General features: G+C 43.1%; 1 protein-coding gene across 4 annotated transcripts in view; it reads right to left on the bottom strand.

Moving 5' to 3' along the window:
* The window catches only part of gcna (germ cell nuclear acidic peptidase), a 28379-nt gene extending 12799 nt beyond the window's left edge, over window positions 1-15580 (bottom strand). Inside the window, exons 1-6 of one of the 4 annotated variants that reach the window (XM_085998082.1) lie at window positions 15357-15580; window positions 14750-14871; window positions 12435-12729; window positions 9237-9318; window positions 7773-7831; window positions 1309-1378 (exon numbers count right to left, since the gene is read on the bottom strand). In XM_085998082.1, coding sequence (XP_085854208.1) covers window positions 1309-1378; window positions 7773-7831; window positions 9237-9318; window positions 12435-12729; window positions 14750-14839 — 596 coding nt within the window. In that variant the 5' untranslated portion in view covers window positions 14840-14871; window positions 15357-15580. Of the gene's footprint in view, window positions 1-1308; window positions 1379-7772; window positions 7832-9236; window positions 9319-12434; window positions 12730-14749 lie in introns of all 4 variants that reach the window. The other 3 variants (XM_085998055.1, XM_085998074.1, XM_085998065.1) reach the window with 3 other exon arrangements.
* Window positions 15581-16164: the final 584 nt, after the last annotated feature.

Raw genomic sequence — 16164 nt, 5'->3', positions numbered from 1 at the left:
TACACAAGTAAGGTAATCCTAGAATATTACCTTAAATTAAGTCAATAGAAAAATAAGACAAGTTTAATAAAAATGGAAATTTGAAATAAGTGTTTGAAATAATTTCCTAGGATAGTAAATATTAAAACATTTGGGACATTCAAAATACAGTTGTGATGGCAAAAATCAGACTACAGTACAAAAGGGATGGGCTGCATGACTTTTCTCACATTGCTCTATCCAATGATCCTCTCTCAAATTGGTCAGTGCAGTTTCAGGAGCCACCCTATTTTAAAGCATCTGTTTCTTAGACACAAACTGATAACTACAAAAGAATCAGAGCTATAAGTTAATACAATTATATATTGATTAAAATAGCAATGTTTTGGAAATTCACCAGTTACCAAAACAAGACATCACAATGATTTAAGCAAAAGACTCCAGATGCTGGAAAACTGAAATACAAACAGAAAATGCTGGTCAATACTCGGTAGGTCAGGCAGCAACTGTGGCGAGAGAAACAGTTAACATTTCAGGTCAATTACCATTTATCCTGTTCACCTTCAATGGGGGTGGATCCGAGGCATGATGGGTGGAGTTTGGGTTGGAATCCACGTGGAATAGGTCGGGACCGAGGACAGTTGCTGAGAGTGGAGATGTGGCTGTGAAGGAGCGTTTTGGCAGACACGTGATCAGGCATGAGAAGAGAAACAGATGCCAAGGAGGGTGAACAGGGTAAAAGGGACAGTTCTGATGAAAGGTCATCCACCTGAAACATTAACTCTTTCTCACTCCACAGATGCTGCCTGACCTGCAGAGCGTTAACCAGCATTTTCTGTTTTTAGATCACAATGGTTTAACTTCTGCTTATATAACCACTAACTCTTACCAATGAATTTGATGCTCACTGTCACATTTAAAATCCAGGAACAGGTGGAATCTGATCCACTGAAATGGATTCTACAGAAACCTTTGAATTAAATAGGAATTATAGAGAGAGCATAACTGTCATATTCAAGCAAGAGCAACTAAAATGAGGATGGTCTCTGCATCATCAATAATGTTCTTAAAACTACTGAAATCAGTAGGGACCAGATACCTGGATCAAATTGTTTTTTCTACTTGTGCTGAAGTAGAAGGGCAGAGAGAGAGAGGGTAACTATCTCAAATAACCAAAACATTTCTACTCAGCTGACAGAATTGTGTTTTCTATGAAACAAGACCAAGACCTTCTCTAGTCTGATCTCCATGTTCTAACTATATTTTCTACAATTGTTTAAGTTGATGTGGAATTCCCATTTTCAACCAAACGTTCAGCCACTTACCCACCTGTCATCATTTTTCTTCCACACGCTGCGCTTTTGCGATTGTGTGTGCTGTATCTTTACCCGTGTCAGAACTGATAGAGAAAGAGATTATGTCCATTTTAACATATAAAAACTCACAATTTGATGAGCAGATTGCCCCCTCCCAATTCTTAACACATTGGCCCAGCAATTTGGGTCAGGGGCTTCCCGCGGGTGCAAGCCCCCGACCTGCACTTACCTTGCGCGCCAGCCATTGAGCTGTGGGCCCCCGTGGAATTGCGATCCTGAGCCTCCTCCAACTGCCGGCACGCAGTGCTTGCGTATCCCAGGGGCGCAGTTAGTTCGATGCGTCCCCTGGATCACATGGACCATGGAGAGCCAATGGTAGCAGGGAATGCTTCATTCATAAGTTTGACAGGAAGGCCTGTCAAACTTATAAATACTATAAGCCCCAAAACATCACAATCTTCAAATAAATTTTTTTTTTTTTTTTTTTTTTTTTAAATCACATTTTTTAAATAAACTATAAATTACATGAAATAACTATTTTAAACAATAATTTAAATTTGAATTTTTTTATTTTCTAATGGGGCTAAAAATAAACTTGCCTTTCTTTAAAGTATTTAAAAATAATAAACCTGTGGAAAAAATGTTTTAATTTTAATTAATTCACCACTTACCTTGTAAAAAGCAGGCCTTGCGACTGCTTTTTACATGTCTAACTTCTGGAGACTTATCCTCCTGGGAAAACCTGCAAAAAAAACGTAAGTTCGATGCGCACGCGCAGCCTCTCCTGCGCATGCGTTCGACCTCTGAACCCCTTCTTTCAGGGGAACGGTAGTGCTGGTTTCCTGCACATGCGCAGTGCATGCAGGAAACCGGCACTTCCATTGGGCTTACGGGCAAGTACCCCGCGTGTACTCACCCGTGGAGACCCGAATTTCTGGGCCATTATCTGTATTCCATCATTGTGCAAAATCCTTATTGAACCAGCAGCACAGACATATCTAAACCTCAGCACACAGCCCAAAGAAATGCAATGACCGGTCCTGGAAACATTTAAAAATTGAGCAGTCTGTTGCTATATGGACCACTATAGGTGTATACAGCAATATAGGAAAGTACAGGACAGGAATGAAGTGCATTGTGCCGCTCAAAAGACTAATAACTCTCAATCATCTACTCCTTCAAATATCCAATTCTGTTAAGTTTTTCTCCATATGTTCCTCACCCTCTGCATAAAGTAATTAAATCTAAATTTAAATATTCCCAGTACCTCAAGTCTCTCCACATAACTATAGTTGCCCATACCTTGCATTATCCTGGCGAATTTTTAAAAAATTTGTCCCTGGGATATGGGTGTCACTGGCAAGGCCAACATTTATTGCCCATCCCCAACTGCCCTTGTTGTGGAGTATTTTAAACCAACACTCGACACAAGGTTTTTAGATCGATAGTCAAGTTGTCTTTATTACACCGGTGGGGAGACAGACAGGCTTCTCCAAATTGTTACAGCAAACACTACATTTTTATACATCAAAATATAAGCATGTCCGGCTCATGCTAAATTAATTCCTGCAACCTGATTGGATCTTGGCCCGCATGCACCTTCATGGATTGGTTACGAATCTTAATATAAACTTATAAGCTGCCTCCTCCATCACTCAAACTGCTGAATGCCGATTAAAAGACACCTTGTAATGCGACCTAGATAACAAAGTTCCTACGGGCAGTTGAAATTCTAGACACCCTATCTCCACTTAATGGCTTTTACTCTTCAAAGGTCGGTCTTACACCATTCAGTGAAACTGCCAGCGATGTCATTTTAACTCTTTCCCCACTGCACCCTCGAGAAAGTGGTGGTGAGCCACCACCTTGAATGACTGCAGTCCTTGTGGTGAAAGTACTCCCATATTGGGGGGGGGGGGGGAGTTCCAGGATTTTGACCCAGAAGGAACAGCAATATATTTCCAAGTCAGGATGGTGTGTAACTTGGAGGGGAACTTGCAGGTGATGGTGTTCCCATGTGCCAGCGGCCCTCGTCTTTCTAGGTGGTAGACACTGCCGAAGAAGCCTTGGCAAGTTGCTGCAGTGCATCTTGTAGAGGGTACACACTGCAGCCACAGTGCGCCTGTGGTGGAGCGAGTGAATGTTTAAGGTGGAGGAAGGGGTACCAATCAAGCAGGCTGCTTTGTCCTGGATGGTGTCAAGCTTTTTAAGTACTATTACTCACCCAGGCAAGTGGAGAGTATTCCATCACACTCCTGATTTATGCCTTAATAGATGGTGGAAAGGCTTTGGGGGAGTCAGAAGGTAAGACACTCGACGCAGAACACCCAGCCTCTGACCTGATCTTGTTGCCACAGTATTTATGTGGCTGGTATAGTTAGGTTTCTGGTCAATGGTGACCCTCAGGATGTTGATGGTGGGGGATTCGGCAATGGTAAATACGTTGAATGTCAAGGGGTGGTGATTAAACTCTCGCTTGTTGGAGATGGTCATTGCCTGGTATTTGTGTGGTGCGAATGTTACTTGCCAGTTATCAACCCAAGCCTGAATGTCATCCAGGTCTTGCTGCAGACGGGCATGGACTACTTCATTATCCGAGGAGTTGCGAATGGAACTGAACACTGTGCAATCATCAGTGAACATCCCCATGTCTGACCTTATGATGGAGGGAAGGTCATTGATGAAGCAGCTGAAGATGGTTGGGCCGAGGACACTGCCCCGAGGAACTTCTGCAGCAATGTCCTGGGGCTATGATGATTGGCCTCCAACAACCACAACCATCTTCTTTTGTGCTAGGTATGACTCCAGCCAGTGGAGAGTTATCCCCCAATTCCCATTGACTTCAATTTTACTAGGGCTCCTTGATGCCACACTTGGTCAAATGCTGCCTTGATGTCCAGGGCAGTCACTCTCACCTCGCCTCTGGAATTCAGCTCTTTTGTCCATGTTTGGACCAAGGCTGTAATGAGGCCTGGAGCCGAGTGGTCCTGGCGGAACCCAAAACTGGGCTTTGGTGAGCAGGTTATTGGTGAGTAAGTGGCATTTGATAGCACGGTCGACAACACCTTCCATCACTTTGCTGATGGAGGGTAGACTGATGGGGTGATAATTGGCCAGATTGGATTTGTCCTGCTTTTTGTGGACAGGACATAACTGGGCAGTTTTCCACATCGTCAGGTAGATGCTAGTGTTGTAGCTGTACTGGAACAGCTTGGCTAGAGGCGCAGCTAGTTCTGGAGCATAAGTCTTCAGCACGACAGCTGGGATGTTGTCGGGGTCCATAGCCTTGGCTGTATCCAGTGCGCTCAGCCATTTCTTGGTATCACGTGGAGTGAATCGAATTGGCTGAAGACTGGCTTCTGTGATGGTGGGGACTGCAGGAGGAGGCTGAGATGGATCATTCACTCGGCACTTCCGGCTGAAGATGGTTGCAAACACTTCAGCCTTGTCTTTTGCACTCGCGTGCTGGGCTCCTCCATCATTGAGGATGGGGATGTTCATGGAGCCTCCCCCTCCCGTTAGTTGTTTAATTGTCCACTACCATTCACGACTGGATGTGGCAGGACTGCAGAGCTTTGATCTGATCCACTGGTTGTGAAAATCGCTCATCTCTGGCTATAGCATGCTGCTTCCGCTGTTTAGCATGCATGTAGTTTTGTGTTGCAGCATCCCTAGGTTGGCACCTCATTTTTAGGTACGCCTGGTGCTGCTCCTGGCCTGCTCTTCTACACTCCTCATTGAACCAGGATTGGTCCCCTGGCTTAATGGTAATGGTAGAGTGAGGGATATGCCAGGCCATTAGTTTACAGATTGTGGTGAAATACAATTCTGCTGCTGCTGATGGCCCGCAGCACCTCGTGGATGCCCAGTTTTGCGCTGCTAGATCAGTTCTGAATCTATCCCATTTAGCACGGTGGTAGTGCCACACAACACAATGGAGGGTGTCCTCAGTGTGAAGACGGGACTTCGTCTCCACAAGGACTGTACGGTGGTCACTGCTACCAATACAGTCATGGACAGATGCATCTGAGACAGCTGGATTGGCGAGGGCAAGTAGGTTTTTCCCCTCGTGTTGGTTCTCACCACCTGGCACAGACCCAGTCTGGCAGCTATGTCCTTCAGGACTCGGTCAGCTTGGTCAGCAGTGGTGCTACCGAGCCACTCTTGGCGATGTACATTGACGTCACTGACCCAGAGTACATTCTGTGCCCTTGCTACCCTCAGTGCTTCTTCCAAGTGGTGTTCCACATGAGTACTGATTCATCAGCTGAGGGAGGGCAGTAGGTGGTATTCAGCAGGAGGTTTCCTTGTCCATGCTTGACCTGAAGCCATGAGACTTCATGGGGTCCAGAGTCAATGTTGAGGACTCCCAGTGCCACTCCCTCCAGACTGTGGTGGGTCTATCCTACCAGTGGGACAGGACATACCTGGGGATGGTGATGGACGAGTCTGGGACATTGGCTGAAAGGCATGATTCGGGGAGTATGACTATGTCAGGCTGTTGCTCGACTAGTCTGTGGGATAGCTCTCCCAATTTTGGCACAAGTCCCCAGATGTTGGTGAGGAGGACTTTGCAGGATCGACTGGGCTGGGTGTGCCATTGTTGTATCCGAAGCCAGTGTCGAGGTCGATGCCGGGTGGTCTGTCCGGTTTTATTCTTATCGTTTTCTGTAGCGGTTTGGTACAATGGAGTGGCTTGCTAGGCCATTTCAGAAGGCAGCTAAGAGTCAACTACATTGCTGTGGGTCTGGAGTCACATATAGGCCAGACCAGGTAATGATGGCAGATTTCCTTCTCTAAAGGATATTAGTGAACTAGATGGGTTTTTAAACGACAATCCGGTAGTTTCATGGTCACCATAATTGATCAGCTTTTTATTCCAGATTTATTTATTTAACTGAATTTAAATTCCCCAGCTGCCGTGGTGGGATTGTGAACTCACGTCTCTGGATCATTAGTCCAGGCCTCTGGATTACTAGCCCAGTAACATAACCGCTGTGCTACCGTACCCAATCTACACTACATGAGATAATATTCTTTGCATAATGAGATGGCCAAAACATCTCACACTACTACAACTGTAGGCTAAGCAACATTTTGTACAAATTGATTACTTCTTTACTCTATGTACTCTATGTCCCTATTTAAACCCAAAATGCTGTTGGCCTTTTTTATGGCTGTATTCATACTTCCAGAAAATTAATGTCTTTGAACCATCTCCTTGCTCACCCACGCCCTTTATCTTTCTATTGATTGTATAATCCCATTCCTTGTTTGCTTTCCAAATTGTATTAACCCACTTAACCACTAATTTGCATGTCACCTATCTGCCTATTCCACAAATTGTCTGTTATCCTGAAATTTTGTACTGCCCTCTTGATGTTTGCCAAACCACTTACTTTTATGTCATCAGATTTCAAGATTGTATATGAGACTAGAGAGCAGAGAACAAAATTGGACCCAGCAGAGATCCCTGGAATACACCATTCCAGACCTTTCTCCAATCTGACCAAGACCCAATTACCTTAATTCTTGGTCCATCAACCACTTTCTATATATGCCGCTACATTTCCTCTTAAGGCACTTGCCTGAATTTTTGCAACAACTTTTGAAAATCTATAAACCAAATCGCCTTCTGCTCCTGCCACTTTCCACCACCCCAATGCAGAGAGCTGAAGACACTCAAGTAAGCTTTTCCTAAAAACTGTGAATTTAGCAATGATTCTAGATCAATCAAGGAGCAAAACATTTGCAGTTACCTACCATCACTCAGGAAGGACATTGCGGCACAAGCACTCCCAACGAGTTCACTCCTTTATTGGACAAATGCAGAGCCAATGATATCTCAAGAAAAATTAAACGCAGCTCAGCTATGTGACTCTCTCTGTGCCACTTACTTCCCAACTCCTGCAATAGGCTCCTTTTCATTTTACGTTAGAGTTAGAAATTAAAGTCTGCACCTCTACCAATTGGATTATTGGAAGGGGTAGTGAAAGGAAATTTCTCGTTAGAAAACCACTACCGTAAACTTTTAAAACCTGACCACTAGTCTCAGATTTACTTCATTTTCTCAGACATCAGGCACATTCAAAATGCTGCTGGTTGCTTTAATGGGAGAGTTAGGGTGTTAGATTGACATGCATTGATGGGCTGAGTCGCTCCTTGATTTTTTTCCTTTTGTCTTCTTTCTAGGTCCTGCATGACGCAAGTCTTAATACAGCTTTTAATACAAAAGTGCCCATAATACAGCACTAATTGGCAGTCTCGCACAAAGAAGCAATAGATTGGCTAGTGTGGGAACTGGGAAAAATGTACACCGCTGCAGTAAGATGTACTCTTGAGGCTAGAGTTAAGGCACATTGTTGGAGTTTTGGGCCTGACCTTGGCAAGTCAGTGAGACAAAGCGCCAATATATATAGCTGACTTTGATGAAGACAAAAGCAAAGTTTAAAAAAACACATTTAAGATGCTACTCACATTTTTCAAAATCTTCATCCCCACTGGAATCCGTGTTTAGTTCAAAAGTAGAGTCAGATCTGATATGAACAAAACAGAGAATAAAATCGTCATTCTAATGCTTCCCGTTTATAGAATTTTATAGCACAGAACAAAACCATTCAGCCCATCGTGCCTGTGCCGACTCTCGAAGAGCTAACCACCTATTTCCCTCTCCTACCCTATCCCCTTACAAGCTAACTACAAGGAGGAAGGCCATTTGGTCAACCTTGGTTCAACCATCCAGTAAGACCCAACGTTCCCCCATTGCAGTATCTTATGGTTTTTTTTTAACTAAATGATTTCAGGGTTTTCACCTCCACTCCTGGCTGGAAATCCATTCCATGTATTAATCACTATGAAGAATAACTTCCTGATCTCGGTCTTAATTTACTTTACTAGTCTGAACCGGTGGCCCCTTGTCCTAGTCTTGCAATTTCATTTAAAGTAATATTCTGGATTTACCTACAATCTCTTAATTTTTTTCCCTAAATATTCATCCACTTCCCTTTTAAAAGCTATTATGGATTCTGCTTCCAACACGGTTTGATGGATCATTCCACGTCTTAAAAATTATCAAGTTCACTTTCATATTTTTGGCGATCTTAAATTTATGCACTTTAATTACTATCTCACTGACCAGTAGAAACAGTCTTTCCCTATTTATCAAAACACTTCAGAATTGAGCTTATCGAAACATACAAGATTGTGAGGGGTCTTGATCGGGTGGATGCGGTGAGGATGTTTCCACTGATGGGTAAGACTAGAACTAGGGGGCATAATCTTAGAATAATGGGCTGCCCTTTCAAAACTGAGATGAGGAGAAACTTCTTCACTCAGAGGGTAGTAAATCTATGGAATTTGCTACCCCAGAGAGCTGTGGAAGCTGCAACATTAAATAAATTTAAAATGGAGATGGATATTGTCCTAGCAGATAAGGGAATTAGGGGTTACGGGGAGAGGGCAGGGAAGTGGACGTGAGTCTAGATTCGGATCAGTCATGATCCTATTGAATGGCGGAGCAGGCCAGAGGGGCCGCATGGCCTACTCCTGCTCCTACTTTTTATGTTCTTATAATCAATCAGATCTCCTTTTAACCTTATCCATTCTAATGAAGAATTCAGTTTCATCACAAACCCCTTATAACTAAAGCCTCTTATCCCTGGAACCATCATAGTGAATTTCTTCTGCATCCTCTCCATGACTAAATCAAGCGTCAATATTTTGAGATAATATTTGAGAAAAGTAATTGAGCACCAACTCCACGAGTATTGGCATATTCTTGGACAGGCTAAAAATCGGTGCACAGGAAAAATGGCCAACTAATGTACTTGGTGCAAATGTTGAGAAAGGCTGACTATGAAAACCAACCAGAGCGGTTTTGCTAAACAGGATTTACTGAAGCAGAAGCTACTGCGACATCCCCAGTCTCCAATACACTCACACCTTTTATTCTTGGTCCTTGAAATCCTTTTTGCTGTGAAGTCAGAGTTTAATGTCCTCACCTGGGTCAAAACTGACCGTGGGCCTGTAAGACAGAGTGTAAACAACGTCTTGAATTTTGTTACTGAACAAATTGGATTAGAAACTTACAATGTTCAAATTAAATAGAAGCACACCCAGAAACACTCTCCTTAACTATACAGTGCATCTTTCTCAAAAGATCTATTTAACTCCCAGTCAATTGTATAGATTCAAATAGTCATAGGAGCTGGTTTTCAATCAATCAGTTGAGTGGGGGCACATGGGAGAAGAGAAACAAGTGCACAAAGGATAAAGTAATAATGAAAAAAAAAGAGAAAAAAATGGATTGAGAATTATGTTTGTATCTACAGGTTGCATGTGTAATGCTTAATTTGACTTGATGCAGCCTGCAAAAAAACACAATTAAAGGACCCAATTATCTCGTTAAAGATAAATGATTGTTAACTTAAACAGAACAAAACAGACACAGGAACAACATTGGCTTAGCTTGGTTAAAACAAGTGTTAATAAAGTTCATTTTTGGAGATTACAGTATGTGCCAAGTAAAGCTAGCTCTGTAGTTTGTAAAGCAAATTAACCAGTAGACGTTCCATTTAAGTCTACATCTTAGACAACATTAATATAAAAACTTTATGACGGCTAACCAGGGGTCAGGTATCTGTTTTATGGAAACTTCTGCTTTTTTAATGTTCAAACCTCTGGTACAGCTTTAGCAAGTTGTCACTGTAATATATTTCTTTTAACTGAACTTCTTTGAAACAAGTTATGCACACCAACAATGGCCCAGAAATTCGGGTCGGGGGCTTCCCGTGGGTGCAAGCCCCTGACCTGCACTTAACTAGCGCGCTGGCCGTTGAGCTGTGGGCCCGCGTGGGATTCCGATCCTGGGCCTCCTCCAACTGCCGACGCGCAGTGCTTGCGTATCCCAGGGGCGCAGTTAGTTCGATGCGTCCCCTGGGATCACATGGGCCATGGAGAGCCAATGGTAGCAGGGAATGCATCATTCATAAGTTTGACAGGAAGAGCTGTCAAACCTATAAATACTATAAGCCCCAAAACATCACCAAAACTTCAAATAATTTTTTTTTTTTTTAAATCACATTTTTAAAGTAACTGTAAATTACATGAAAACTATTTTAAACAACTTACATTTTTGAAAAAATTAATTACATTTTCTAACAGGGCTAAAAATAAACTTACCTTTCTTTAAAGTATTTAAAAATAATAAAACCCATGGAAAAAATGTTTTAATTTTAATTAATTCGCCACTTACCTTGTTAAAAGCAGGTCTTGTGTCTGCTTTTTAAAAGTGTAACTGCTGGAGACTTACCCTCCCGGAAAAACCTGCAAAAAAAACACTTCGATGCGCACACGCTGCCTCTCCGGCACACGCGTTCCACCCGTCAACCCCTTCTTTCAGGGGAACGGAAGTGCCGGCTTCCCGCGCATGCACAGTGCATGCACGAACGAAGCTGGCACTTTCGTTGGGCCTACAGGGGAGTATCCCGTACGTACTCATATGCTGGGACCCGAACTTCTGGGCCATTATGTAGAAGACATTTTTTCCCCCCAAAGTTTTAATGATTTCAAAATCAAAACTACTAAAATTAAGTTCTAAAATTCTGGTAAGAGATGCTTAAAAACATTACATCAGGCAATGTGACCTATTAAAGCTTTTAAGGAAACTACTCATCACCTGACTAAATTGTCAGGAGTTGGCTCCAACTTCTGCTGGCAAGAAATATAAACATCAAACTCTTGCTCACCAGGGCCAATCGTTGAACCAAGGCCAGTCCTCTAAACTCTCCTCAGCTAAACAGCAGATTTCCTACAATTAAAACCTTTGCTGGGCAAATGTACATTCTGTAAACTCGTTGAAGACGACAACATTCAAATGGTGCTGAAGACCAAAAAAGAAAAAAAGGACGGGCGTACACATACACACAAAGGGGGGGGATTCATGAGATTTTTAAAATACCGCCCCCCACCCACTTGCCTCATTTTCTTTAATATACTACATAGCTCCTGCAGCATTGTACTCAATCATGTCGTCGTGAAGCAGGCGGAGGATAGCGACAAACTTTTGAGGGCAGCCAAATTTGAGGAGGACACTCCATAATCCCTCACGGTTGAGTGTCGAAGGCCTTTGTGAGATCAAAGGCAGCCATGTACAGTGGTTGGTGCTGTTCCCTGCATTTCTCTTGTAATTGACATGCGGTGAAGATCATATCCATTGTGCCCCTTAGTGGGCGGAATCCGCATTGCGACTCGGAGGAGCTCTTCAGCCACTGGGAGAAGGCGATTGAGGAGGATTCTTGCGATGACTTTCCCTGTGGCAGATAGCAGGGAAACTCCTCTGTAATTACAGCAATCGGACTAGTCACCTTTCTTGAAGATGGTCACAATTACGGTCCGCATGCCCAATACGAGACTCCCAAAACAAGCGCTCTACTCGGAGCTCCGGCACGGCAAGAGAGCCCCAGGTGGGCGGAGAAAGCGCTTCAAGGACACCCTCAAAGCCTCCTTGAAAAAGTGTAACATCCCCACCGACATCTGGGAATCCCTGGCCCAAGACCGCACAAAGCGGAGGAGAAGCACCCGGGAAGGCGCCAAACACCTCGAGTCTCTTCGCCGGGAGCAAGCGGAAGCAAAGCGCAAGGAGCGCACGTCAACCCAAGCACCCCACCCACCCGCCCCTTCAACCACCATCTGCCCCACCTGTAACAGAGACTGTAGGTCCCGCATTGGACTCAGTCACCTGCAAACTCATTTTTAATGTGGAAGCAAGTCATCCTCGGTTCCGAGGGACTGCCTAAGAAGAGAAGACTCAGAATCAAGACAAATTGTAGATAGAAGCAGGGTTAGAGCTGGGGGATAACTGGACCAGGTTGTGCAGACAGAATTCATTGCATTTAAACTTAGGCATTCTGTCGTTATTTTCATATAATATAAATTCCCATGTCCACATTTATAACTGCCTATGTAAACTTGTCACGTGCAATTACACCCTCCTGCCAGTGGAGATGCTAACAGGAAGTGTGCGCAAGTGTTAAGATTTTGAATAAGTTATATAATTATATAGGTACCTCACTACATAAACAATGTGTATTAAGTGTTAGTGAAGCAAAAAGCAGCACTGAGCTACAGTCTGATGCTTACAAATTTCAAAATCGTCATCAGTGCTGGAGTCCGAAATGACTATGGCTCCACCGCGGTTCTGTGGCTTCTCATCCACTTGCTTTGTCACTGCACATTCGTCATGTCCTTCTTGCCTGCTCTCCGGAGTAATTTTTGGCCATGATTCAGCTTCATCCTCTGAACTAGACAGCAACAGCTTGCACACACATGAATCACAGGTTTTTGGACTCTCCTCAGATTCAGAGTGTAGATCCACTGCTGCATCTTTACAATGATTCTTCAAGGGCTGCCTGGATTTCTCAATTCTTTGCTGAAGCTGAAAAATAGCAAAACAATGCAGAGCTAGATAAATACTTGGAATGGCATGGAATTAAAATACTGGTATTTCAAATACTACATAGAACATGAAGCTTCCAGTGCTGAAATAATGGAAATATCTATTATGATTTGGGCTTCCTCCCAACACTTGCTCCCATGTTTATGGCTAAATAGTAGTCTCTATAAGCAGATCATGAACTGAAACATGCATCCTTAGGTGAACATGCCCAAGTTTAACAACTGATGTATATCAATGAGCAACTTCGATTTATATAGTGTCTTTAACATAGAAAATGAACTCCCAAGGCACTACAAAAGAAGCGAGGTAAAAATGGACACTGAACCAAAGAAAATATTCGGAGGAATGACCAAAAGCTTGGTCAAAGTGGACTACAAGAAGAGTCTTAAAAGAGCACAGTGAAGTAGTTTAAGGAAGGAATTTTAAGCATGAAGGTTAGGCAGCTGAAGGCAGTCACCAATGGCAGGGTGAATGGAGGACACATGTACAAGCGTCCAGAATCAGAGTTTGCAGGCTGTAGCACTGGAGGAGATTACCAAGATAAGAGGTGAGGCCATGGGCGGATTTAAACAGAAGGGTGATTATTTTAAATTTGTAGCATTGGGGGACTGGGAGCCAATATAGGTCAGCAAGGCAAAGGGCAAGCAGGACAGTGCGGGAAAGGATACAGGCTGCTGAAGTTTATGGCGGGTAGAGGATGGGAGGTTTTCAGAGAACACATTAGTAAGCGAGTGTGGAGATGACAAAGGCATGAATGAGGGTTTCAATAGAAGATATACTAAGATAAATGCAGAGGTGGGGGATGTTAGCACTGTAGTAGGCAGTCCTTTTTTTGACACTCTCAAAACCACAGATAAAAAAACGTTGCCAAGTTCTAGCTACTGTATGCAATGGAACAAGTTCCTTGGTCCCATCCATCCTGCAGTGGAATTTCCAACCACACGAGTGGCACAAGCTGTACTACTCAAACATTAGAGGTGGTTGCAAGGGTTCTATCAGAACATCACCTCAATTTCTCTAGATATGCCCTGGATAGAAATAGTAGACTTAAGCAAAGAGAGGGAAAAAAACATGTGGGCTGGGAGAAGAATGTCAAAAAGGTTCTCCTCGATCAACTAAACTGCTGTTAACGAATAGCTACAGCTATAAAAAGCTTATAAAAAAGGTAATAACCTGCATTAACCATCATATTGGTCATTAATAAAAAGCGCAAAACTTCCAGCACATAACACAAGCAATGTTGCAGCAACGCTATCACTACATACCAAATACAGGTCATTTTAATAATAGCAACAAAATTAAATAGGTTAATTTCTGAAAAATGAATTAGATATGTCTGAAGTACCTGCCATCTTCAGTTCTAACATACATCATACAAATAGTTAGATCACTGCTCACACTTAGTTCCAGACAAATGTTTGCCTCAAGAAATCCAAAGGGTGGACCTGATGCTTCTGTTCCTTTTTAACATAAAACCTATGTGAACTCAAAATAGTTCAACTCAGTAGGATATTCAAGAGGAAATACTTCAATAAACATTATGGTTGCAAACATATTAAATTGATACTTGATCTGTCACCATCAGTCTCAGTACTTTAGCCTGTCCCACCCCACTCCATAGGACTAGCCATTTCTCAATAGGCAAACTGTACAAAATACACTCAGAACATAGGAACATGAGTAAGCCATTCAGCCTCTCGAGTCTGTTCCACCATATTAGATCATGGGTAACCTGTATCTTAACTCCATCTATCTGCCTTGGTTCTATAGTCCTTAATACCCTTACCCAACAAAAATCTGCCCCATCAAATCCTTTAATCATCTTAAACACTTTAATTAGATCACCCCTTAATATTCTTTATTCATGGGAATATAAAAGTTATATGGCTTGCAATCATTACAAGCTACTCTTTGATTCCTAGATAAGTGCCATAGATAGGAGATATCACATTAATATCAAATGTAGTAATGGCATTCTTGATTATAGGTTCATCTTTACCTGTGCTTCAATGATATTCAGATCACCATGTTTTGTCCAACCAAGTTGACTAGCTAAGCGCTGGAACAGGGTGTGCGTTTCTTCATCCATTCTGGCCCAATGATCACTTATATCATGTGTCTCTTTAGTAAAAAAAAAACATTCACTAACCAACCCATATTAACACGAACAACGTCACAGACCTGCGACATGCACATTTGAGTCGAAATGCAGATCACGAACATAAAGGCAGCAATCTCACAAAATTAGCAAAACAACGCGTTATTTTCTGGAAACTTGGCACAGAATTACACAGCCAGAAGTACACTCAGATACTCGCACTATAAAGCTATCCAAAAACATTATACGTCTAATGTTGGAAAGCTGGTCCATTATGGCACTTGGTGCTCCAAATCAAGTGGTCCAAGCTCGCAATTCCCCAGGTAACTAATTCTCAATCATTCTGCATCACATCAGGGGAGGCAACGAACAGGTGGGCCCCTAAACCAGCAAAATCAGGGACGCTACTGGTTCCCAGTTACAGAATTAATTCAAGGCAGGAAATCACTACCAGAACCGAGGTGTTGAGTTACTCAGGAAACAAGCTGCCTTAAGAAACCGACACCACCTAACACAGGTTTCAGTCAAATATCCTCACTGGTCCCGTGTAAAAGTTCCCAAAGCTCTGCCGACCCAGACCCGCCCCCGGATCGCAGCGGCTGTCCTTCCTTTCACCAGCACAGGGAAGGCGGGCGGGCGGGCGGGCGGCCGATCAGACACAGCCTCGCTCTATAGCCTCTCTACCAACGCTTTAACGGAGCCTCCAATACGTAAACTGCCGGCTAGCGCCGCGCGCGCGTCATCACGGGCACCGACTTCCGGTAATTTGAATTCTGGCGCCAAACCGAGGCGGGCGGGCTTTCCCCGTCTGCGCATGCCTCCTTCATCACGGAGTTGTCGGATCGAAGACTTTCCGCTTCAAAGGCTAATAAGAATAATTTGTTTGTTTAAGAAGTCGCACTATTATTCGTTAGCTTTACTACATTTAAAGGCCTGTATTATAAATCATAGAAACTTATGACACAGGAGGCCGTCATTCGGCCTATCGTGTCTAATGAAGTTAAGCACAATTTCCCCAAATAAAGTGAAACCAGTCTTACGGGCTACTTAAAGTCCTAAACATAGGATACATAGTAGCCCATTCAGCCCCTCAAGTCAGTTCTGCCAATCAATTAGATCCTATCCCTTGCTACCTTTACCCCCAAAAAATGTATGGCACTGTGTCTTAACATTTTCAATTGGCCTAGCAACCACAGCCTTTTTTTTGGGGGGTGAAGAGGAAAGAGAGAGATTTCCAGAATTCCACTACCCTTTGTGTGAAAAAGTGTTTCCCAATTTCACTCTTAGATGGCCCAGCTCTAATTTTAAGATTATGC

This window comes from Somniosus microcephalus, chromosome 1, assembly GCF_052327205.1.
Source record: "Somniosus microcephalus isolate GS21.2 chromosome 1, FLI_Smic_1.0, whole genome shotgun sequence".
Lineage (NCBI taxonomy): Eukaryota > Metazoa > Chordata > Chondrichthyes > Squaliformes > Somniosidae > Somniosus > Somniosus microcephalus.
Note: the sequence above shows the minus strand (reverse complement) of the source record. Positions and strands in the feature narration are given on the sequence as shown.